Source organism: Stegodyphus dumicola, chromosome 2, assembly GCF_044657685.1.
Source record: "Stegodyphus dumicola isolate Sdum_Otavi_A_Nest chromosome 2, ASM4465768v1".
Lineage (NCBI taxonomy): Eukaryota > Metazoa > Arthropoda > Arachnida > Araneae > Eresidae > Stegodyphus > Stegodyphus dumicola.
In genome coordinates, this window is record NC_140769.1 from 223019721 (window position 1) to 223047427 (window position 27707).

Consider the following 27707-nt stretch of genomic DNA (forward strand, 5'->3'; position numbering starts at 1 on the left):
CCTTAATGGAAAAAACTTCAGTTCTTTGTTTGGAAAAAAAGTCAAATAGAAATTTGTTCGCTAAAAAACCTGAGAAGTTCTGGAAGGATGGAATTTCAAGTAGCCTGAAAGATGGAGAAAGGCTATAGAACAAAATTGCATCTATATAATTTTAAAAATGCATACTAAAATTTAAATCTCCTGAATTTCAATTTTCCTTCAAAATCAGCATGAACTTTTTGGACAACCTAATAAAATAATTGTTATTAAGTAAAAAACACTATTTACTTTTCCTTGCATATTCATAATATAAGTTGCCAGTGTGTTCTATGCAAAGTTTTATATTTAAGTGCAAAACATTGATTCCCTTTGCTCATAATTTCCCTTTTTCATAACAGATTTTTGTGCATTTATACGTCTTTTAGGGCCTTCATAAAATGATAACAGCATTATATTTTGTGTTATTAATATAACTATTAAAATGTAGTTATTAAATCTAAATGTACTTGTATTAAATCCATGTATTACATTTTCATTAAAAGAATGCAGTAAGTAGCAACATAAAATGAAAGCTCTCTGATGGATCTGATCTACAATACTGGTTAAAATAATCATTGGCAGGTTATATATAATACAAAAATGGTAAAACCTGGATGTATGTAATCCGCATGTGCTTATGCAATATAAATATAGTAAAAAATTTACACTGTGCTGCCTTTCAAGCTAACTATTTCTAAGGCTTTAATAAATTAACTCTTGCTTATAAAAGATGCAACTAAAATGAAGAACATAATTTTTAAAATACTACAGGTACAATAATCACTTCTTATAAAATTAAATGAAAACTATGATTCGTATTGCCAAATGAAATTATTACTGATGAAAAGGCTGACATAAATCTATATAAGGCAAAAACTGAAATTAATAAAGCACTGTTAGCCAAAGTTCTTTGATGCATCAACGTAAATTTTCTTCAGATTTATTTTAATATATAATATGAAAATCAGAACAGCCTCCTAAAGATACAGGACAACGAAAACACGTCTTGTTTCTAAGAGAAGTTATTTAAAACTATTCCAATTCAAAAACAAGTATATATAATTAAAAGCCTTTTGCTTATAAAAGCTACAGATATGCAAACATAGGCTATTACATCAGAAAATTAAATCAATTGCAAATTAAAAATATTCATTAATTATATATAATGTTATTTTGTAATGTTAATTAGTTAATGAGTTGACAATGTTAGTGAAGGTAGTAATTTAGTTATGATCTGTTTCTATACATATAACTTACAATTGTTAATCTGCATATCATAATGTATATGAAAAAAATTAATGTTAAAAACAAATGGTATTATTTTAATAGATTTAAAAATCAAGGAAAATCTAAAAATAATTATGATAGACCCAGTGAATAATATTTCATTAAAATATTACTAGTAATGTAACAGTAACTCACATCTATAAATTGCATTTATTAACTAAAAAAATCTGTCACTCATAAAAAAGTGGAAGGGATTTTTTTAAAATTATTATTAATGGTAGTTATTCATAATAAGATATTGTCCTTTAAGATTGCAATCTAAAAAGTATAGAGAGGATATACTTTCCCTACCTTTTAGTAATTAATACAGTGCAACAGATTTTAAATGCTATAATTCTGAATTTCATCTGAGTGCCATGGTGATACTAGTATTGCACTATCACTTAACACACTGACATAACAATGTGAAAAAAAAAAACTGGCAAGGAAAGCCTTCAATCAAATTTATATATATATACAATATATTATAGCTTTTTTTCTGAAAACAAGAGTTACTTTGAAAACTAACAGCATCTTTAAAGCACGTCTAAAAATTATTTTTTCTCATTATTTCAAAACAATAAAAAGATTCTAATAAACAGCTTTTGTTAAAAAAACTCACAACTGCATAATTTATGTTTAATAAACATAGAAATCAGGAAGTTTAAAAATTTAATTTAAAATTTCAGTGACTGACTTACTTCATGGTGTTGCCACAGAGACTTTCTATGTGAAACTGTGAATAAAGTTATACCCATCTAAAAACCATAACAGACAATGATCAGTTCTGAACATTTGGTATATTAATAAAATTTAACTTTTATTCTAAAGATTAATATTATACATTTGATACAAATACTGAACAAAACTATAAAAACTACATCAAATAGTAAACAAAAAGTATTCTTTTCCCCATACTTAATGAAATATTTACTATAAAAATAATTTAATAAAAAATCAATACCTCACGACAATACTGATACATTGATCCTTCAACATCAACACTCACTGCACTCGTACATTCATCTAAAATTGCAAACTGAGGGCGATGATAGAATAATCTTGCCATCTAAATAAAAAAACAAATACTTCTAGTAAAACACAAAATTCTTCATTAAACACAATAGTTATTGACATTTTTAACAACATTTGATTGGCCAAATAGTGCATAATGATCGGTCATCTTCAAGTAGACAAATTAAATATTTGATAGCTGATTTTCTGTCATACTAGCAAACAAGTAGCAATAATAAATCTATATAATTTACTATAAAGGTAAAGCATTGAGATTTTTGTATTTTACAGTGAAATAGTATTAGGATACCATTTTTATGCAGCCCATTGCAACTGAATTAATATATTAAAATCAAATCTTGTTTGACATAATTAAAAGATGGAAAAACTTGCTACGATAATAAAAATGTATTCTGAAAGGTAGCAGAAGCTTATGGAAAGCAAAAGAACAACCCCTATAAAAATGTCAATAAATTCCATTCTTCAACTGTTTTTCCCTCCCCAATACTGAAGAAATACTTATATTAACTCATTTAGTAGTATTATACTTATCCATATACAATTGCAGCAGTAGTCTGCATTATTATGGTATAATTATTTAAACATTCCACATATTACTACTGTAAATATCAAGTATTATGCATTATCTTCATTCCTGAGCACTAACATTTCTGCTTTCTTCTCTGGCAATAATTCTGCTGTATGAACAGTAAGCCACTCTTGTTCAGATTTACTGGAAATGCTTTTATAGCATGCCACATCATACTGTTGCTGTCATACAAGCAAATAAACTATTACAATTACTAATGAGTAGAATAAAGCCATTTCCCTACAACCTTATAGTGTTTGCGTATTTTTTAAATGTACTATCTTCCATTAGTTCCTTCTCAGCATGACAAATTTTGATGGGCAAGGCATGCAGAAATCAATATCCAATCATGATACAGCATAATAAATCCTTCCTGCACACCACTAATAATTTTAGATCATCATATTTAAAAGATCAGATGATCTATCTAAAACTATTAATTAAAACTCATGGAAATTTTAATGCATTTTATTTGCATTAATTTATTCTGAGTAAATAAGGTGTTTATTCTAAGTAACTAAATCTGAGAAGGAGGATACAAATTCTGTCCATAAATAACAATGCAGAAAGTATTATAGGAATAAATTTAGGATAATCTGAATATATCTTGGCTCTGTAGTAAAATATTTAAAAGTTTTTTTTAAGACTGAAAATTATTCACCATGCCTTTGGATATTTGAGAAAAATATATAAGTAAAAGACAAAAATGTATAAAAAACTGCAACAGAAAAATGGGGGAATTCAGATAATTGCATACATTATTCAATAGATAAAAGAAACTAAGAGTGTCATTCCCTCTTAAACAAAATATGTATTATAATAGGATGTAACAGCTAACATGTTGTGCACATCTATACACATAAGTAATATAACAAAATATATTAAAAACTACATACATATATTTAACCTGCAATTTAAGAGTTAAATGTACTTAAATAAAGACTAATGAATGATAGAAAATAGGATCTTATGTTTAACTCTAAAAGAACATTCCATTCTTTTCAGCTTTACACACCATTAACAAAATCAGAGTATTACTGTATTGCTATTAAAAAAAGAGTACTTACAGCAATACGTTGCTTTTCTCCTCCACTAAGTAAATCCATCCAATCCTAATTATTTTCAAAGATGAAAAATGTAAACATTATCAACAGAGTACTCAAATTATAATTCTTTAAAATACATTTTAGCATTAACAATTGAGTAAACAAGTTAGAGTTAAAATTCAATGCATTCTTTTGTTTAAACATGGTAATATTTTTTTTTTTTTCCAAGAGTGGCTAAATTTGAAAATAGAACATAAAATTTGAATTTCATACCCTTATGGAGTTCCAGTCTCCTTCTCGTTCCAAAAGATACGTTAGTTGAACCTATTATGATATGTAAAAATGGATATGTGAAAGAATGTTAAAAAAAGTCATTCTTTTCATGCAACTGTACTTAAAAAAAAAAAAAAAAAAAAAAAAGGTAATTCTTTTCATGAAATTGTACATATCAGTGTTGGATGAGTTGTGGTCACAGATTCACAGCCCCTAACAAAATTATTATCTCGATCAAAAATGCGAGAGCTATGCAGATAATTCAATAATCCAATCTAATTAATAGAACCTTCTTCCAATAATCCAGAATCCAATGGCTTATTCTCTGCACAGTTTCAAATGTTTCACTTTATAACCACAGAAGGCACATTCAGTTGCATAGGCAATTGTTAACCCCCTTTGAATGAACTTAAATTTTATAATATCCTGCTTGTAAGAATCGACTCAAAATTTCTGCCTGCCTATTATAATGTCAAAGTATTAATACACTTGTGCCTTAGGTTTTATGGCACTAGTATATGTTATACGTGAAAATCTGCTTGAAACTGTAAGTACGATGATATCTGATCAAACATTACAGATGTCTCATCTTTTATGTTAAAATTAATACCATTATAATAATAGACAGCATTATTTGTAAAATTCCCTGTCAGATTTATTTATTCTCTTATTAGCCAAGATTGCTCCATTTTTTGGCATCATATTAAATTTTGGAAATTTTTCGATCAACCACTACTCTAAATTTATAATATTTTCATCTGCTTAAATAGTATTATAATCTTGCAATTCTCATATAATAGTACATTATTGCTTTAAATATAAGTATATAATAATTACTTAAAAAATTAGCCCCCCCCCAAAAAAAAAATCAATAAAAATCAATTATCTTAGCACAGTATGTCAATTTTTTACAGAAGAAAACGAAATAATTTGAGACTGCAAAAATTATTATACGTATACATGCATGTTTTACACTTTAATTAGGTATTTATTCCCCAAATCAATAAAGAAACTTACTTACAAGTGCTTTTTTATTTTTTAATTCCCCCCCTCCCTCTGGTTGTGATTTCATGGCAATTGGCTATGAATTTGCAAGTGCTTTTTTATTTATTTTATTTTTTATTTTTTCCTCTGGTTGTGATTGCATAGCAATCACTTGGCTAAGAATGGATTCAAAGCAATTGTATAAGCGATTTTGCTGCAAAATGCTGCATTTCTACAGATTTTCTAGAAGAAAAAAACATATTGCTTTCTTTTCTTCTATTGCAAGTCATAAAGTGCACATTCTAAAATCGAGTTCAAGATAAAAAAATATCACGATTTTTCTGTAAAAATCATTCCTGAACCCCCCTTAAAAAGGCTTACAAAAATGGCCATATAAAACAACCAAAACTGAAGAACTGTTTTATCTCTACATATAATAAAAGAAAAAGTCTGTCTGTGTGTATGTCTTTCGTTTGCGCTGCGCGTAAGCTAATAGACCCACGGCTACGAAATTTGGTACATAGGTGCATTTAGACAAGAGCCAGTGCACCTCAAAGTGATTTTTTCGAAATTCGAATTTTTTTTATTTTATGTTTTGTGACGAAATCACGTCATTTTGAGACAAATGGGCTATAGGAACGTGAGATTTTACTCTATACAGTCCATTTCCATATCATCGTGAAACGTAAGCACTTAGCTATTTTACGAACTTAAAATAAATTTTGTGTTTCAATAAATCAATTAAATACGAATTTATTTAACAAAGGGAGCTTAACACTTTTTCAATGGGATTTTTTCTAAAAAAGTTTATTTTTCTTTGATTTTTGGACACGCTAAACTTTCATCCTTGCGACTGCTTTTACAAAAAGAATTTTGGAAAAATGATAATATTTTGTATTTTAAAAAAAAATTTTAAATGAAGCTTCCAAGTACACTTCTCACATCTCACATCTTTAAAAATGTGATTTTGGCAACAATTTTTCTGTCTTATTGATAGATTTTTGATGAAATCGCAACATTTTGAATAGCTTCATTCTTTTAGAAATATGGGTTTGGCAACAATTTTTCGTCATATTTCTTAATTTTTAAGAGATTTAAGAGATTAATATTTTTAAGAGATTGGCATATTTCATTGTCATTTATATATATATATAATACATTTTTATTGATTTTTTTTTTTTTTTTTTTTTTTTTTTTGGATAAAGTTGTTCTGCAGAGTAAAATTCTGCGCGGAATTTTATGTTTTTTCAATTGCTTTCATGTTATTTTCTGCTTATTTCACTGTTTGTAAGATATTGAAAAGTTTTGCATGATTTTTTTTTTTTCAACGGAAAGTTGGTTAACTTTTTTATTAGGATAATTTATATTTGTATTAAGAGATATAGCTTATTTCATTGTAATTTTTTTCTCTTGAAAATATAAGATAAAATATCATTAATTATACTTTGCTTTTCAGAAATTTTTTATTTTTGTATTTTTTTATGTTATTTATTGCTCATTTCACTGTTTTTAAGATATTGAAAAGTTTTGAGTGATTTTTTTAGGAAACAAAGTTTTTAACCGCCCTTTATACCATTTGCGTTTTTCAGATTTTGCAAAGGGAAGTTGGTTAATTTATTTATTAGGATAATTAATATTTGTATTAAGGGATATTGCTTATTTCATTGTAATTTTGTTATACGTAATAACTTTATTTTTATGAAGTTGTTCTGAAGAGTAAAATTCTACGCAGTTTTTAAATTTAACGTTTGGTATTCCCTTCAGCCATTTTCTTCGGTACATTTAAAAGCCAGACGAAGGCTGGCAGTGAAGCTGCTAGTATATAGTATATTTGTCAGAGATCTGGCATATTCTGAAAATTTAGCGACTTCTGATTGCACGAATATGCAAGAATAAAAAAATTATCATAAAAATATATGAAAAAGTTTTGATAATAAATTGAACTGCTTACCATCTCAAGAAAATATTCTAAATCATAATCAGTAACTCCTTTACGTTTCATGTCTTCATGACTGTCAGGGTAAATAATCTGATCTCTAAATGTTCCAAGAGTCATATATGGTCTCTAAATGTACAGGATAACATAGAAAATAAATTTAAATGCAAAATATTATAGTAAATTTAATTTGAAGTTAAACCTACTTTGTTCATCAGCAAAATTAATTTAAAAAAATCTATTAAATTATAACAAATTTATGTCAACTTCTGTAGAAATATCTTCTATATATCATCTATATATCTGTAAGTGTGCTTGTAGTAATTTAATTCTTGCTGCTGTAGATTTTTTGGGGATGTTTGTTACAAGGAAATTGCCGATGAAATAAAGGCTTTGGAAGGCCAAGTATAACAAATGCGAGCCAAGATAGGATGATTGTTCGCCAGGCTTGAACCGTACCAATGGTATAATTGCCGATTATTGAACGCACTGCATCCAGGTCTATACCTCCTGTGGTACCGTTCACCATCTCATGCCGCTTGTCTGAGGTGGGGTTACGCTCACAGAGGCCTTTAAGACATTTGCCTTTTATCCCACAACATCGGGTAGAGTCGTCTGGAGTGGTGTCGCAGCCGATCATCATGGCCGCCATCAGACTAGCATCGTATAGCGATGAATCCCGCTTCACTCTTAAAGCAGATGACCGCCGTGTTCGTGTCTGGAGAGGACGGGGCCAGCGGTCCCAATCAGGCTTTGTTTTACAAAGGCATACAACCTTAATCTCTGTTACAATGGTGTAGGGTGCTATTTCTTATGACAGCAGGTCATCTTTAGTCATCCTCTGTACATCTTTAACAGCTCAACAATATGTTGATACTATTCTGCGGCCAGTTGCATTACCCTTCATGGTATGTCATCCTGGGGTCATTTTCCAACAAGATAATGCCAGGCCACATACCGCTCACATATCTATGCACTGTCTCTGTGCAGTTGATACTCTTCCTTGGCCAGCAAGGTCATCAGACCTTTCACCAATCCAGCATGTCTGGGACTTAGTAGGCCGCCAGATTCGGGCACCACAAAATATCGCAGATCTGGAGCGATAACTGTTGAATGCCTTCCAGAATGTGTCGCAGGATGCCATTAGGAATCTCTACCGTTCCTTGCCTCGACAAATTCAAGCATGCATTGCCGCCAGGGGAGTTTCGACCAACTACTAATTTGAACACTCAATGGGTGATTGTGAGCCATGAATAGGTACTACAGCCTTGATTTTTTAATGATTTTATTATCTGTGTATGAGCTATACACAAATTCAATTTCATCAAAAACAACCACTTTTTTTATGGTGTTTCGATTTTTTTGCAAAAGAGCATATATTTCATATGTAAAGGACAAAAACTGGCAAATACATAATTAAATAACCAATCTATTAAAATAATAACTAAATAAAAACTTCTAATAAACACTTAAATTTATAAGTATGAATAAATAATATATAATACTTAAAAAACTCACCTGAGGTATATAAAAAAGTTTTGTCTTTACTGGTTTTGTCAAAGTTCCACCAAATAACGGCCAGAGCTATAAAGAATTATTTATTATTATTATTCCACTTCTAGAAATTAGAACTGTAATAAATATAAATTAAATCCGATTCTAAACAGAAATATATATGCATGGAAGTGTGTACAGATAAACATATTATAATAAAAATTAAATGTTTTTCTTCATTCTGTACATAAGATATCAATGGTTAATTTGCAAATTAAAAAAAAAACAATTAATGTCTTTTTATGCTTCAAAGAATTATTAATCACAGCTAAATTTCAATGCATCTAGCTTTTTATTGTTGGCATAATTTAAATAATACTTTTTTGATTATGTCACCAGCATTTCTTCATATGACTAATTATGAACATTCAAATTAGAGATAATTGCTGAAAGCAAATGCACATAGCAAGAATGCCATAAGAACTTGCAAAGTGCCTATATGAGAAAAAGTGTATATTTGTATGCATATAAATCTTCATCATACTCTCACACAGAAAATAATAATTGGAAATAGCACGTGCCTAAGAAGCATGGGCTACATTAAGCATGATAATCCATACTCTCTGTTTAATGTTTTACTAATACACATTTCTTCATATAACTAATTATGAACATTCAAGTTAGAGATGATCAGTGAAAGCAAATGTAAACAGCAAGAATTTCATAAGAACTAGTGCTTATATGAGAAAAAGCGCATGTTTTTATGCATATAAATCTTCATCATACTCTCACACAGAAAATAATAATTGGAAATAAAAGGTGCTAAGCCTGGGATACAAATTAAGCATAATAATCCATATTCTCTGTAAGAGAAGTCCTTAACTATAATGGTCATACAGCATCTTTTTACATGCATTGAAGTTTTATACATAATAGTAGTTTTCTGATGAGCAATGACGAGTTAAGTTTATTTTGTAGCCATTTCCATGTTTCATATCCTTTATCTGGCCACCATAATTTACATTAATTTTCAATAATTCCATATGAATATAATTTGACCACTGAAAAAATTATTAATATATAGTATATGTCCATATTTGTAAATGTCTTCCCATTATAAACAATTATAACAACGCCCATTATAAAAAATTAACCCTCGGAGCATTATGGGTTTAGCCTTGAAATTTCAAAGTTCCTCAAAATGTCATGAATAAATGTTATTTTTTTGATTATAATCCAAAAATGACTCTTTCACTTTGATTCACATTCTTCCAATATATATCCAACCCAAAATCAGATAAATTAAAAGCTGGCAAAAATTTTCATGTGTAATGATAACAAAAGCCACTCTTCTATATGGAATTTTCCATCTGTAATGCTGAGAGGGTTAAATAATATGAGACATTCCTTTTATCATAATAAACCACTTATCATATTTCATGCCTGATAAAAAAAATTTTAATTTCATATAACTCGTTTTTTGCTATATTTTAGAGAAATACTGCAATCCAAGCATTATTCACAATGCTATGCTGTGAAATTTTTAAAATTTTGTGCCAAAACAAATGAAAGCCAAACACATTTATTTACTATTCATGATGAAATTTTCAAACTTATTACACTACACTCTAACAATAAAAATTATTATTCTAACAGCATTTTAAGAATTTTATTCTATTCCGCTCTGACCCCTTTATAATATAAAATGCCCAGATAACTATAGATTCTAATGTAAAAGCCGCCAAGCAACAATTAAAGTTTGAGTGAAACTACCTTTTGAATATACTCATGAAGACTTGTACTTAAATGGCATCTGTTAACTTAATGTATATAATTAATTATTTTAGTGTATGCTCTCATAAATTTCCATTCATTAAGATGATATTTATATCATTTAAGAAAGCAAGATATTTTAAATTGTGAGCTACAATACACAAAGTAACAAAAAATCTCATGACCAGATAAAGCTGGTCATATCACTCAGGGATTAAAGGGAAAGTTTTGGAAGAAACATCTTATATGCAGCTCAGTTCTTTTGTATGACAAATTTAAATGAAAAAAATGCACTAAATTTCCAGATTTCCAAAAGAAGATATATAATGCTTTATTCTATATCTAAATCTCTTCACGAATATACAAAGTGACCAACCTCACAGAAAGTGAAGAAACGACAATCTGTAAGAGATTATTATTTAAGTAGAAGACAAAAGACTATTTTACATGGGATCTCCCATCCATACAGGTACTGTTGGAAATAATGACCATAATGGGGATCCCAGCACAGATAGGCCTGAAGAAATCACGCTCAGTGCACCTTGCTGTAATTTGTCCCATTGGATGTTGGTGATAACTATGCATACATTCTGTTGCAGTACATCAATAGTTTGTGGACCTTTTCAGCAAACTTTATCCTTACCTTACAAATAAAAATAATAACTGGATAGATTAGACAGTTATGGAGGCCATAGATCCCTCAAGACAACAGTCCTGTCAAGTGTGAAAACTCACTGTACTGCTTCCAAGGAGGTGTGTGTTATCATGCTATCCTGCCAATGAATACACAAATGCTTTTTAGTATTTCCCTTGCCATATCTGGTTTAATTTATCCTGGCTCGTCTTGTATATATGTGTGCGTGTGTGCACACAAATATACATATATTTATATATTAGTTCAGACAAATAATAGTATTATATAAGTAAATTCTCATAACTAATAATTTTCTTTGAATGATACATATAACAGCTAATGTTTACTGTTTATTACTTTATTCAGCCTTCATCATCTGAGGAGTGTGTGTGTAGGGGGGTATTATGGAAATATTTTCACATGCATTCTGTTCACCACATGATTATTTTAGTACTTACCTCACCAAGAACACGGAACAATGAACTTTTTCCACAGCCATTAGGTCCATGAACTAAAACATTCATACCCGATTTGACCTATACAAAGAATTAAAATATTGTAATTTGAATGTGATAATTATTAAATTAAACATGGAGATAGCTTAATCATAGCAAATACCTAGGCTTCAAAAAATTCAATTCTGTACAGTACATAAAATTACCAAGAAGAAATTAGTACCAGATAAACTTTATATTGTTTTTATTTATTTACTTATTAATTTTTATTAAATCTTTAAGTGTAAATGAAAATACTGTAACATGGAAGCCCTCAAGCAATACAATTACTGATTAAACTTCAATAAAATAAACACTCCTTATTAGCAATGACTATGACTGCAAAATTCACTGTTATAATAAATGCTACAAAATGAGTCTTTTAATGTAAACAAAAGATAAAATGAAAAGTAGGAAACTGTCACATAATACATTACTTCACAAAATATACACTACCTTTAATTTTTATTGAGGATTTTACATATTTTATATTGCATTACTTCAATAACTGTTTATTTTTTAAATAATGGAATTTTAAAAATGGAAATTTGAAAATATTATAAATACATGTTAAATAGTTCATAATTTTCAAAATATATTTTATAAAGGAAAACATACAAAATACATATTTTATTAAGGAAAAAGAACAGAAATTTTATTAAATATTTTCAAAGTCAGCTGTTATAAATATATTACCTTTTCTTTCATATTAAATTAATGAAAGAAAAAAATGTAAAACAATTATAACTTATTTGTATCAACTTATATAATAAACTGCATCTATACCTCAAAAGATAATTCTTCAATTAAAACATCACCATTCGGCGTCACCAGTGGCACCTTATCAAACCTAGAAGTTATATCAGTATTAGAAAGAAAATTTAAATGCAAATATTAAATTATTTTGTTTAATAACTAAAGTGGAAAAAAAAGGCAATACTTACTTAATTATATTATCTTTAAATACAATACTGCCAGCACCAGGAACAAGTTTTGCTTTTGTAGGTGGATTTAATAGTTCTAAAAATTTTTTTTCAATTAAAACATATATTTAAAAAAATTAGAAATGCTAATTATCAGTTTGATTATGAGAATAACATAACAACTTATCAAGTCTTACAAATAAATACAATAAAATGATCATTAATATTTAACATGTGTAGAATAAATTATATGTTACTATTCACTAACACACATTATTACAGAATAAATTATTAAATAACTAATAAATTATAAAAGAAACAGAAGAAATCTAGATTTTATTAGATAGTTTTGTTATTTTAAAATATTGTAATGATTTCAACAATTAAGGTTTATGCCAATTTGAAAATTTTACAATACACTGACTGCATGTGGGTAATCTATCTTTTTAAATTAAAAATGGAAATGAGCAACAGTGGCAATCCTTGATGACAATCTGATCTGTAAAATGTTATGACATCTGACACAATGCAATTCTAGATTGTATAAAACATCTTTTCCTAACCTTCATTTTGATTAACCTTAGAGACCGAAATAACTATTGAGTAAGCAATCTAACGAGTCTATGATTGCAACATTTCATAAACACCAAAGCCACTGTTTCATGATATATCGTAACACTTCTGTGAAGAAGTGTTAAAGTATACATATATATACACATACAAAAACATGTGTATACACCGACAAGCCAAAACATTATGATCATCCTCACATTTTTTAATGAATGCATGGTGAAAAATACCTAATTTTTTTTTAGCAACAGAAGAGTGTCACAGATTATGACTATGATATGATTTACAGAAAGATATTTACTCTTGAGCACCCTAAAGTTTTAAAACAAACCTTTATCAGAAAAATGTTTGAAACATGTAAAAAAAGTATATATTTTATGCTTTATTAATGTCCCTTATTTTCATATGCCTTTACTGTGTATGTCCTTTATTGTAAATGTCCGTATTTATTTATTTTGCATTTTAAATATAAATATAATGATTTATCTCTGTTCTGAAATCTGCAAAATCCGTACAACTTCTGGTCCCAAGCATTGTGATTTTCTGGTCTTCTACTGTAACATACATTTTTTTTAATATTCACTACATTATTTTTTTAAATAATGCACAGAGATAACATTAAGTGGCAACACTTTTTTATTTGTGTTGCAATATATAACCAGAAATAGGATATACAGCACATAATACTCAGCATTAGGTTTTGAACTAATTTCCATCAGCATCCAGCACCCTTTGATTGTTCTGCCTACAGCTGTACAGTGCCCTCGCAATAAAACTTGGGGATCTTGGATACAAAGAACTCAATGAGTGTGTGTCACAAATCTACCTCACTGTCACTCATTGAAATCTATCTCAGTGTCACACTTTATCACTAGTCCACTAGACACAAAGTATGATCTTACATGGCTATACAGGTGTCTTAAAAGGTGTGAAAAACCTAGTCATGTAGTGATAACCAATAATTTCATATTGGACTTATTTTCCATCCCTTGTGATCATTCATTCAAATATGCCAGTATTGCATGGGCGAGACAGCAACAACAAACAGGATGTCACTTGCTATTTCTTGTTGGCTGCTGAAAAGTGACACTTGCTCAACTTCTCCATATAGTGCAGTTGAAGAAGACTCACTGTTTCCTTAAAAGCCTGGCAGCATCCATCAAGTTCCCAACAAATTTGAATGCATGTTTGCCATTACGACCTCATCATCTAACACATGTGGTTTCTCAATGTGATGTTCATTACAAAGATTCAGTCCTCTCAATCTGAATTTCTGAAACAAATACCTAGTTGTGCATTTATTCACAGAAGCATTGCCAAATGGACATCTTCAATGATTCCATCTGGTTGCCGTCCAGATGTTCAGTGTGGTTAGGGGAGCCTGACTGCAATTTGAACAACATTGTGGCAATGAATAATGATCTGAATATGAAGGAATAATGAATATATAAGATATTTTTAGTATACTACAGCCTTCTAAACATATAAACTTTCTTAAAGAACAAAGCTCAGATGACAGACTTAACATTTCAACCTATAAAAAAATTTTAAAAGCCTTAGGTACAATTCCCTGATTGCTAAGAGCTCAAAATAAAATAGAAGCAGCTTCAATACACTTAAAAATCATTAAAGAAAATTTCCACGGGGGGCACGCATAAATTTCTAAGAACTCTTGAACTAAAAATTCATCATCAAAGCAATTTGCAACAATCATAGATAAGATTCAATAAGTTATGATTAATCAGTCATTGCTTGCTGTATTCTCTGATTCATACAAAATATTAATGGAAGGCTCACAATTATCTATTATTCCATTTAAATTTTACCTCTAAACAGCAGAATAATTACCATAAATATAGACAAAAATAATTACTAATAATTAATATTTCAAAAGCATAAAGTGAATATATAGAATATATATACGAATATACAAATATACATATATATAAACAGCATGTCAAAAACATATAAGTGAAGCAATGAGGGTCATAACAAAACAAAAATAATCTACTACAACTTACGAACACTTTTTGAGCTTTCGCCTACCATGGTTCTTACATAAGACCCAGAATTCAAATCTTTAAGAACTTTAATGAGTTGTGAGATGCGAGCTGTAAAACCAGCAAGCCTCGTCAGTTCTCGCCCAGCAAGAACTAAACGTCCAATAGCCTCAGCCAGCTTCACAAACATCCGCCCACTTTTGTAATAGCTCTAAAAATGTATTATTAAAAATTTAATAATTTAGAAAGAGGGATGAAAACTAAATAACTTGCAAAAATATATATCCACATCACACAGAATGAAGGTCAGACTTGGATCTTTAAATTTTCTATGTTTTGTTCAGATGCTTAATCATTAAATAGGACATATAAGTAATAAATTGTGTAAATAACTTGATGATTTTTTACTATGTATCAATAGAATGATAAATCCGTATATAAACTTGGCAAGATGGTAATGTCACAGATGCATGATGGAGAATAAAAACTTTCAGATATGGCTGTAGATTCAATTCATAATGTTATTTCTTGATAACAGAGTCTTATGAAAAGTATTCTTTACTAATATCACCATTATGGATGCTATACACACTGCATAATTTTGTATGGCTATTTACATCTTTTGACAATGAACAAAAACAGCGAATGACACAAATTAGCAGAGCAAGCAGGAAGTGGGAAAGTATGTGTGCATTTAACAGCAATGATATAGGGTTGGTTCTTTGTTTGTAAAAAATATTTACAATACTACGTATTATATACAATGGCATGACAGATTAATTCTGAGATAACATTTTGTAGATTCATTAGGACAAAAAGGAAGTAGCCTAATTAAAATGATAAATTAAAAGGACTATTTCTAAATTAAAGTTGGTAATTTTCTTTCATATTTACATCTTGCACACAACACACACACACACATACATATACGTATACACATGTAATATAAAGAAATTTTAGAAGTACTTATGTAGGAACACTGAAAGACTTGGAGTAAGCTGCAACAAATTGACCGTGGAAATGCAGAAATACTGACGGCATAAATACTCAATAGCTTAGAACAGTAATGGCGAACCTATCGCATGCATGCCACATTCAGCATGCAGAGCCTCATCAGCTGGCACAGGACTAAAATATTAATTACTTCCTTAATCAATAATCACAATAAAATGATACTATGTAATTTAAATAAGCGTTTTAGTCTGTTCTTGCATGTTTCACTTACTTACTTATCGCATAATGCCACTGGCATAGGGCCTAGGCCTAGATATAAAATTTTCATGTATTGCCATAGAAATAATATACATATTTATTGACTCAATTTAAGACGTTTCAATTGTTTGGCCCAATCATATTACTTGTTACATGGCAAAAAATATGCTAAAGTTGAAGCAGCTAATGTTTGCTAAACGAATTCAAATTTATTGCAGACTGCCAATGAATTTTAATACTTTTATTGTTAAATAGATTCCAGTTTTCAGATCTAAGCATTTTAAGGTAACGTATAAATAATTCTAATTTAATATCTTAAATGGATGGCACACGGCCCCAAAAAGATTAACCACCACTGGCTTAGAATGTAAGAGGTATATTGAGGAGGGAACTTGGCAGTTGAGCTGGTTTTAATTTCATTTTTATTTAAATTGACATTTGTGGCCACAATTTACTTATCACTTTAATCATGCCTATTTTCAGAACATTTACATTTTTTATACTGTTACATTAGGAAGAGATAGCGTCCAAGCAGCACAGAAGTTCAAGCTAAAAGTGTTCATTTATCCAACATGGAAGCTTACCAAGAAGAAGATTCGAGTTTAGGTTAGAAAAGTTTCAATTCTCAAAATTTTGAGTTCAAGTTTCGAATACGCTACGTCATCAGCTTTATGCAAACTCTATGACATAGATTAATCTAGAAAAGGTGCAGTCAGGAAAGTTATTACTATGAGAATACAGAGAAGAAATCCCCAAATTAAAAATGAGCAATTAAAAGGCTTTTTAAATTATAATTTTGATTTGCATATTTTTTTGTCTTAGATAATTATAAGAATGAAAGCCCTACACACACACCGAGCCGTGCCAAGATATTTTTTCCCCTGAGGCAAAAAGGTGAATGTGTGCCCCTAATATACATATCAAAATAGCTATATTTGTATTAAACAAAAGTAAATGTATTAAAACAAAATATTATAATTCTTATAATTATACAATAATTCTTACTTTTTAATCATAGCTTTATAAATTCATAAAAATAATATAGCCAATTATTTATAACTTTCAAATGAAAATGTTAAAAAATTCTTTTTTGATAAATAAGAAATAACATCAAAATGCACTTTACATTAATTTCCAGGTTTTCTTGCAATTCTTTCTATTGTTTTATTAATTAAGTTTTGAAGTTTATTTCCCTTAATAATAACTGACAAATTTTAAAACCTAACTAAAGTAATTATCGAATTCGGTAGCCTTGTTATTCACTAAAAGGGGCACCAAATTAGCCAAATTAGCCAATTTGGTGCCCCTTTTAGTGATTCACCCGAGGCAACTCACTTGCCTCACCCTTGTCCCGGCTCTGCACACACACACATTCTGTAGTAGAACACAGGCCGTTGAATCTATAATGAACAGCTAGAATTTTGATGTCGTAGAATGCTGAAACACTGATCCCCAATGAATAAGAAATTTGGCAGTCAAGGTATATTTAATTCCACTTTTATTTCAGTAAACATGTTGTGGTTGGCACATTAATTGTGCCTATTCCAAAAAATTTACATTTTAGATAAATTTGCAGTACGAAAGAAGGAGGAGACATTCTGCAGTGAAGCTAGGCCAAAGCGTAGTAAGCAAGTGTGTTATTTTTAGGGTGAAACCTTAATTTAGACCAAGTTTAGTTTTGGTTCTCAATGCATTTTGATTGGATAATCAATACTGCTGTAAATTACTACTGCCTGTTTGAGTTTTAGTTCCATTTACATCATCAGAATTATGTAAGAATCATATGACATAGATTAGTCTTGAAATGATGCAGTGCAAATAGAGGTTACTATTTTTAGAATAGAGAATGGAAATTAATTTATACAACTAATTTAATCTTTTACATATTCTTTATTTTTCTTACACATATATATATGCATGTATGTGTGTGTTTAAAAGATAATTCTGTGTCACTTGAAGATCTGAAGATAGTACAGATAACGCAGAAGAAAAAAGTTTCAGACATGGCATAGATAACAAGACACAATTTTATTCCTTATTAACTAATTCCATGGACATATATGCTTGTTTACACATCAGCATCGCTGCAACAAGCAGTCCATCATTATACACAAATCATCACATCTTTAAACAAAGGATAACGTAGAGAGATAAATAACACGTTCAAGCAGAGTGAGAGGAAAGAGCAAAGTAACTGTGCATTTCAGCAAAGGGGTATTTACAGATTTGATTTCTTTGTTTAAATCTTGAGCAGTGACTGGACTAGAGATAACTGCATTACAGGTTTAACAAGCTTACATAATGCAGATTAGTTTTCATATGTGAGGAATTTGGATTCAGGAAGGGGATGTACCCAAATTAAAATTAGGAATTAAAAGAACTATTGCTAAATTAAATTTAGTAGTTTTCTTTCATATTTTATATCTTACATACAATTATATATATCTAGTTATATATTTTAATACATTTACAATTCCAACAACAAAATACATTTGTAACTCTCAGTTCTAATAATGTAACATAATTTGTTTTTATTTATGCTGAAACAATACTGATAATTTTCATTACTGTAATTTCCGGAAGAAACGCTGCGGCATTTACATGTTTAAAACTTAAATTTTCAGCGAGTGTGGCGTTTCTACCCATGCGATGTTTAGGTGCACTAAAAATAAAATATTTCCTTTGATGGTCATTGTGCATAGTTTGAATAACTTTGTCATTGTACATAGTTTGGATGGCATTGTCATTGTACATAGACCACTCAGTTGTTCCAACACAAAAAACCACTCAGTTGCTTTTTGCGAACCTTATTTTGTCTACATTCTTTCCCTTGAACGGACCTACATGCCTTATTCACCCTAAACGGGATCTCAGAATGATAACATTCTTTCCCCTTTGAAATCAGCATTCTCATCATTTTGAATAGTCTCTCTCCTCTGCCATTCGATGAATCTTCCAGGAACCATCCTCTCTCCACCCCTGCCTTTTCTGCAATTTTTTTCAAAGGGGGACACGACTCCACCTGCCTCGCAAGTATTTCCCCTACAGCATGAATTGATTTTTCTTGGCATTCTGCCAGACACAGATCCCATCAGTTTGGGTACAAGTACTTGTTGGATAGTTTTTAACTTAACTTGTTGGACAGTTTTTAACTTTAAGTACAAGTACTTGTTGGATAGTTTGGGTACAAGTACTTGTTGGATAGTTTTTAAGAGCGGAAAATTTTTTTAAATGGCACCTAAACGGCACAGAAGCTATACTGTTGGTTTTAAGATTAATGTAATTTCACGTGCTGAACAAATTGGAAATAGAGCAGCAGCTCGAGAGTTTGAAGTGGACGAAAGATGTATTCGACGCTGGAGAACTGAAAAAAAAGAACTTAAAAATATACCACAACAGAAACGAGCCAAAAGAAGTGGTAGTGTAAGGTGGCCGAATCTAGAGGAGGACCTTGCAAACTGGATAAAGGAGCAACGAAAAAAAGGAATGGCAATTTCGACTGTAAAAATTCGCTTACAAGCAAAATTTATAGCAAAGCAAATGAACATAAATGATTTCAAAGGAGGGCCTTGTTGGTGTAGCAGATTTATGAAAAGGAAAAATATTTCTGTGCATGCTAAAACAACAGTCGGGCAACAATTACCAATGGACTGGCGGGATAAAAAGACATCTTTTCTAAAATATGTGACAGATATTATTGACAAAAGAAAACTTCTTCGGTCACAGATAATAAATATGGATGAAACGCTGTTAGCTTTCGATTCTCCTGCAAACAGAACTGTTGATGAAACTTGTGCAAAAACTGTATCTGTGCGGGGCATGAAAGAATGTCATTTACATGTGTGTTAGCTTGTGCCACAAATGGTGACAAGCTAAAGCCAATGATCATTTTTAAACGGAAAACTATTCCGAAGGGAGATTTTCCTAATGACGTAATTTTTTGTGCAAACGAGAACGGCTAGATGTGCGAAACAATCATGCATGAGTGGCTACAAAAAGTTTGGCAGTAATCGTAAGGGATCTTTTTTCCAACCAAAAGGGTTATCGATAATGGATTCCATGCATGCTCATTTACTTGAGTCAGTGAAAACCAGATGTCAAAAATTGTCTACGACCGTAGCAATAATTCCTGGTGGTTTGACAAAAATCTTACAACCATTAGATTTGTCAGGTAATAAATCTTTCAAAGCTGAAGTCCAAAAGCGGTGGGAGTGTTAGATGAGTGAAGGATTGCATACATATACCAAAAGTGGCAAAATGCGTAGAGCATCTTATGAAGAAGTTGCAAAGTGGGTAGGAAATGCGTGGAAATCGGTAAAAACATCGTCAATAATAGCAGGATTCAAAGAAGCTGAAATTATACCTTTAAATAAAGAGACTGTAAACCAAGAGGATGAATGTGACAATCTGGAAGACTTGGACTTAGATCAGGATTTACTAAATCTTTTTAATTCAGAAAGTAAAGAATCAGATTTTGATGGCTTCGTATGATGTATAGTTTGCTGTAATTCCTTTTGTAAATAAAATTTAAAATTTCCTTTTGTAATCCAAATTTAATAGTTTGTTGTTGCAACATTTTTTATAATATAGTCTGAGTATTACAAATATGGACTTCTTTAGTGGGTATATATAAGTATATTCGTGAACGTAAATATATTTTCAACATTTCTTACCTTTAATTTAATTTTGAGTTATGATTTCATTTCACGCATTTTTCTTAACTTATATGTCATATATCAAGACATAGGTTGAAATTTTGCATCTATACGGCCCACGAAGATGTCACGCGCAATTAAATCTATTGTGGCGTTTACGCAGATGCGATGTTTCTGTGTAATTTTAATTTTTTTCCCGCCATTTTTCTCGAGTGCAGCATTTACGATGATGCGACCTTTCTTCCGGAAACTACGGTACTTTCTTTTCCTTTTCCATTGTATGTGTGTTTGCATTCAAAATACTCAGAAAAGGAAATATATTTGAAATGACAAAAGTAAAAGAAATACGTTTAAAAAAATTTTTAATTCATCAAAAAAATATATGCCATTAGAAACTGCTCTTTTCATCAAATACAATTCTTGAATAAAAATACAATATTTAATTATTATAGGAGGTGTTTTTACATCACAGAATTCCAGTTAAGATAAAAATTGGTTCACTGAATATAAAACATCTAAAAAAAAACTTAACAAACAAATGACTATTTTCATTTCATTCTTAATTTTTTAAGAATTATTACAAAATCTATTACAAAATTTTACATTAAAAAATGTTTATTCTATTTCCAACATGTAACTAAAATAGTAAATATCAAAACCAAAATCAAGTTCTGCTTTAAATTTTTTTTTTCAAACTATTATAAGCTACTAAAAAGAAAAATGAATTTATGAGGAGAAATTAATATATTTTCCTACCTCTAAACGTTCACTGTGAGATAAGCCATCCTTTTTCGTTCCAATAAATGGCCGACTGATAAGCAGATAACCAACAACAGTAGCCCAATCTTAAACAAGAGGGACAGAATTAAATAAAAATTAAAAAATAGAAAATAAGAATTTATGGATACAGTAAATAAGAGATGGCTTACATCTTGCTATAATATTATCTATGTATCCCATAGCAAAGTTAAAATGCTGAGACATTCTCAAATGGCTTACCTAAAAAATGAAATATTTAAATTTATTTATGCACTTGGAATTTTTAATTATTCTTACACATACAGAATACACACAAAACAAAAAATAAAAATAATAATTTTAACACATCAATCCTGGATATGCAATCTGCTTATTGTTGTATTTAACTATTAAATACAACAGTTAACAATCTTCATTGCATTAAATATATTTTATTATAATTTAAGAATGCTTTACACATAAAATATGTTAAATATTTACTGTTCAAACATTAAAAAAATTAAATTGCATTAGGAGATATACAATCTGCAAATAACATTGAACTTTACAATTTTAATTAACTGAAAAATATTTTTAAGCCTCTCGCTGCGCATCCCGCAATTTTCACGGCCAATGTAGAAGTAGCAAAATGTGCACAACCCACAATTTCTGGAGGGATGCATTTTTTCTGTCTATTTAACTTTACAACCCGCTCTTAACCCATTCATAATTTTGTTCTGGCTTTTCTCTAATGGTTAATTGTTTATCCAGATCTGGGTTAACAGATGGCACTGACTGTTCATATTTCTGAGAAATATACAAGCATCTTTTGCACCATTTTGTGAGTTCTTTTCAAAGCTCAAAGATGTCTGTAGTTCAGCTCTCAATCGCATAAGACTAAATCAGGGTTCGTACACATTTCTGCACACTTTTAAGGACCATAAATGAAAAAAATTAAGGACCTGTGAGCAAATGGGAACTGAATAAATTTAATTAAAAATATTATCTATGCCTGAATTTCACTTTTGTAATACTATCATAAAACTAAAATAGTAGTACGCATTATTACTAAACATGAATTAATTAACATAATGATTAATAAGTTTGAGAATAAAATTAACTTTATGCAATTTATTAAGTAGCATTAAATATTTTACATTTGACATACATAAAAATTTAAAAAATCTCAAATAAGTTGCATTAAAACATACTAAATAAAAGTTTTTATCTGGACAACTAAAGGATACACTATACAGATAGATAATTGGAAGAAAATTATACAAATAAATAATGTTAAAATTACCAGCCTCTGGAAAGCATGCAGCATAGTAACTTTCTCCCTTCCATGACCTTGGTAGAAGGCTATTTCTTCACTACAAAGCAAAATATATGTATATATGTATATATATGTAAGAAAAATAAAGATTATGTAAAAGATTAAATTAGTAACTTAAATTTCTTTTTTCAATTCTAAAAATAGCAACATCTATTTGCACTGCATCATTTCGAGGAAAATCTATGTCATATGACTCTTACATAATTCTGATGATGTAAATGGAACTAAAACTCAACCAGCCAATATTAATTTTACAGCAATATTAACTGTCTAATCAAATGCCAGCTGAAGATTATAACATGAAGGTATTCATTAACTAATTCGCTTTCACAGTCATAGCCACAATTTAGATGATAACACTTCTGTGAAGAACAGGCACACTTTGATGATTTAAAACACTTTTTTTTTCTTCTAAACATTTAAGAGATGGCTTTACACTTTGTTTTCACTGATGTTAGCACTTTTGGACTTGCAGATAAGCAGACACATTTTATTGAACTTGATACTTGAATACTTGAAATCTATTATGAATTTCCGTGACACATGGACGTTTGAAGAGGTGGTCGGTTATTGCAGACACTGCGATGGCATTTCCACTGAAAATCCAATGCACAGGACATGTATATTTATAAATTATAATTTACAGGATCAAAATTTTATGATTTATGTTTTTTTTTTTTTTTTTTTTTTTTTTTTTTCATTTGCTAGTGCTTTAATGCTTTTTCTTTAAAGAGGCTTCTCTGTTGCTACGCCTTTTTCTTCTTGAAGGGGGAGGGGGGATATGTAAGAAAAATAAAGAATATGTAAAGGATTAAATTAGCAACGTAAATTTCCCTTCTCAATTCTAAAAATAGCAACATCTATTTGCAGTGTGTCATTTTGAGAAAAATCTATGTCATATGACTCTTACATAATTCTGATGATGTAAACGGAACTAAAACTCAACCAGCCAATAGTAATTTTGCAGCAATATTAACTGTCCAATCAAAATGCTTTGAGAACCAAAACTAACTCAATCTAACTTGAGATTTCATTCTGAACATTACGCACTTGGTTTCCCCGCTTTGGTCTAGCTGCTGTGCAGTCTGTCTGCTCTTTCTTCTTATTGCAATTTTATCTAAAATGTAAAATCTCTTGGAATAGGCATAATTAATGTGCCAACTTGATTGTCGCCACAACATGTTTGCTAAAATAAAAAATGAAGATTTAAATCTGCATTCATCTCCAATTTCCTATTCATTATGGATCAACATGCCTACACTATTGAAATTCTTGCTCTTCGGTTACTTCTGACTTTGTTTTTATCATATATATATATAATATAATTTAAGATTTTTTTAATCTAAATTAACAAGACTGAATCAGTAAATTCCTGAAATAAATATTTTCCATATTTCATTATTAAAAAATAAATTCTTATTTAATATATTCAGCAAAAATGGTATGCTTTGAAATCTCTATTTTGGAGATAATTTGATAATGCACTTTTTCTTATTTCGTCTTTGTCCCTTATCATTTGCTCTTTACTTCTGTTGCTCTCTTGTGGTACCATCTGTTAGGAAGAATAAGATGGAATCTTTGAAGGTAGTTAATGACATTGGGAAGAAAAACTTTTTCCTGGTACAAGTGCCTAAATGGTCACTAAGAGAACCACAGTCACCTGGCAATATCTGTAATTCAATAACACAGTACACAGTTAGTCATCATGACCATGCCAATGTTTGTCCATGTTGCCTAGCCCTGTGCATTAATGTAGCTGATGCTTTCACCTGCATGCTCAGTCAGGCTCTCTGTTGAATTGTGAGGGACAGCACAGTGACACATGAGGCAATTCTTTGTCATTTCCTCCAGATGGGTGGAAATGCAAATTGCTGTCATGATAAATTTAGGTCAAATCACAGTCTGTCAACTAGAAGCCAAGCATACCATTTAATGATGAAAGTGTGCTTTGGCCTGCTCTGCTGTGTTGATATTTAAAGCTGTTTCCTGGAATGAACAACTGACTGGTCAAGACTGCCACAAATATTAATGTTCACAAACTGATTATATGAATTAAAATTCCTACTATATTGAAAGATTTAACGAAAACACCAGCCAAAACGGGAGTCATGAAACATTTCAAGATATTATAAAAAAAATACTTGCACTACATTTTAAACAAATCTCTCCCATTCTGTGGAGAGATCGCCACTATGAGTTTAAAATGACAGAAGGAAAGTCACCAAGTGTTGTTTATACAAATCCTGCGGCAAAATCATAACATGTTTTGGTAATAGCAGGTGTACAGTTTTTCCCATAAATGATTTAACAAAAATATAAGTTTTGAAGTATATTTTATCATAAATATATTAAAAAGTAATATTAATGGAATAAATCTTAACACTGAATTCTTTTAAAAATGTACTATTCAAAAACAGTTGGCCCAAACTAATGCAAATATATGATATTCTATTCTTAAATTTAATTAATTAATTTTAGCTTAGATCACATAATTATGCAAATTCTTTTCAATCATGTTATTAATATCTCTCCAGTTGTGTTAAGAAAATTAATAACACAAAGCTTACATACAAAAATATCTTTTATTATTTAAACTAATACGAATTATATTAATATTATTTAAACTAATAAGAATTTCCTAGAATTTTATTTTTAAACATTTATGATTATGAATAACCTAAAATAGCATTGATCAACAATGATTGATACATGACATAATTTTGAGATTTCGGATTACCAATTCTCTGCAAAATATTTCATTACGGTAATTTCTTTCTTTTAGTATTAACCTGAATTGAGGTCTACATCAAATAAATATACCTTACATAAAAATGCAAAATTTACATATATAATTTTAAATCAAGTTTGAAATTCTCATACATATTCACCCATATTTAGCCAATGGTCCACATAATTTGGCAAGTGCATAATGAAAATTCACAAAACTCAGAAGTTAAACACAAATAAAAAATGCATAAAAATTGTAGTTTGAAATAAAATGCACAAACAGAAGTAATATTTCTTATCACTTGAAAAAGGTAAAAAAAAAAAAAAAAAAAAAAAAAACTTTCAAGCCAAATTCAAGCATAAAATATTAAAAAATGAACATTTAGAAAATAAAATTCAATGTTCTGTACTGCAAAGTAATAACTATTTCACATAAAAATTATATTTTTCAATAGTATAAAAAAGATAAATCTGCAGTTGATTCACATTTAAAAATGGGTACTATAATAACACCACAATAAACAACTTTTAAATGTTCTCAATTTGAAAAGAATGCATTATTTGTTAAAATTTCAATCATACCTGTTAGTTATTAACCGAGAATTAACATATCGCAATTCACCTTCCAATTTTTGTTCAGTCATTGTCATTTTACCAGTTGGTCTCCGTAACCTAAAAATAAATCATGGAAAATTTGGTTAGAGAAAAACTAATAAAAAAGGTAAACGAAATAAAAAATACTTTTGAGAAAATCTTAAACAGGGGTTTTCAATGCAGAAATGCAGTCAGCCTTTTATTTACCTATTTAATATTTAGTTTTAGTTTATCAACATTAAAAAGTAATTTTATTCAAATTTTGATATTTATCAGCATTTTCTATACTTCTCATTTAATTTCTGAAACATTAAAAAATTAAAAAATCTAAATTTTAAAAAATGCATAGGCATAGAGTTTTGAAAGGGGGGATTTTTTTTTTTTTTTTTTTTTTTTTTTTTTTTTTTGTCTAGCAGTAGTGAAAGGAATGCACAGAGGCCAAAAAGATTACTGATTTAAATAAAACAATAGAAGCATGAAAAAGTACTTTGTTTCTATGTGTTAAATATCTTTGATGTAAAACAATCTGAACATATAGAATTTGACACTTTTTAATATATTTATCTCATGAATTAATATTTTAATAGACAAACCTAGTTAAAAGAAGACCAGCAAATAATAAATATGTCATCATCAATGATGGCCCCTGAAATAAAAAATGCAAAATGCAGTGAATGACTTTTTAATCCATTTTTTAAATTTTTAGCTGTAAATTATCTAAAATTAAAAAAAATATTAAGATGTATGCATACCAAAACCCTATATTATTTTTCTGAAACACATCACCATCACCACAAACACAATCACAAAATTTTTATGAAGAAATACTATTTCATGTAACTCAGTTACCAGATAAATTCATAAATCATAGAAATAGTCATGAATGAGAATCATACATCTTTGCTTTAAAATATTCATATGCCTATTTTTAAGTAACAAGATTTTTTTAAAATTTTATTTTTAATTGAATTCTTAATAATGATTTTGAAACGAAAAGAAACATAGAATGTTTTTTGCTGAGTTATGATTATGAATGATTTTAGAGAAACTGAGTGATCTTTAGAGCCTCCATTCTTTCTGTCTCACATAAATATTTCCATAATTACCTACTCTTATTTCTTAACTATTAAATAGGCAATATGTCTTTGTTTTCTGCTACCTGAAGAAACATAAAATGCAATAACTGTTATCAAAGAACAATCATTGAATGATGACATTTTCTATCCTGAGTACGGCAGATATTTTTATAATATAATATTAATAAACCACTATTAAAAAAGAGAGAGAGAGAGAGAATGAGGCCCATTTCTGCATTTTGCTATTTTATGGAAAATGAATAATTTACACTATATACATTAAGGGGATGCTATTATAAAATCTAATTTTGGCTTAATCTTTGGATTAGCACATTTCTAAACATTTAATTGATTG

The 27707-nt window shown here is 29.4% G+C and overlaps 1 protein-coding gene across 1 annotated transcript in view; it reads right to left on the minus strand.

Annotated features, from left to right (window-relative positions):
- Abcd3 (ATP binding cassette subfamily D member Pmp70) overlaps positions 1-27707 on the minus strand; it is an 87368-nt gene that overhangs the window by 16708 nt on the left and 42953 nt on the right. Inside the window, exons 11-25 of the mRNA XM_035350314.2 lie at positions 26870-26922; positions 26265-26354; positions 22923-22992; positions 21811-21880; positions 21638-21726; positions 15036-15225; positions 12466-12541; positions 12308-12371; positions 11486-11563; positions 8645-8710; positions 7142-7255; positions 4207-4257; positions 3955-3999; positions 2249-2353; positions 1986-2042 (exon numbers count right to left, since the gene is read on the minus strand). Coding sequence (XP_035206205.1) covers positions 1986-2042; positions 2249-2353; positions 3955-3999; positions 4207-4257; positions 7142-7255; positions 8645-8710; positions 11486-11563; positions 12308-12371; positions 12466-12541; positions 15036-15225; positions 21638-21726; positions 21811-21880; positions 22923-22992; positions 26265-26354; positions 26870-26922 — 1218 coding nt within the window. The remainder of the gene's footprint in view (positions 1-1985; positions 2043-2248; positions 2354-3954; positions 4000-4206; positions 4258-7141; positions 7256-8644; positions 8711-11485; positions 11564-12307; positions 12372-12465; positions 12542-15035; positions 15226-21637; positions 21727-21810; positions 21881-22922; positions 22993-26264; positions 26355-26869; positions 26923-27707) is intronic.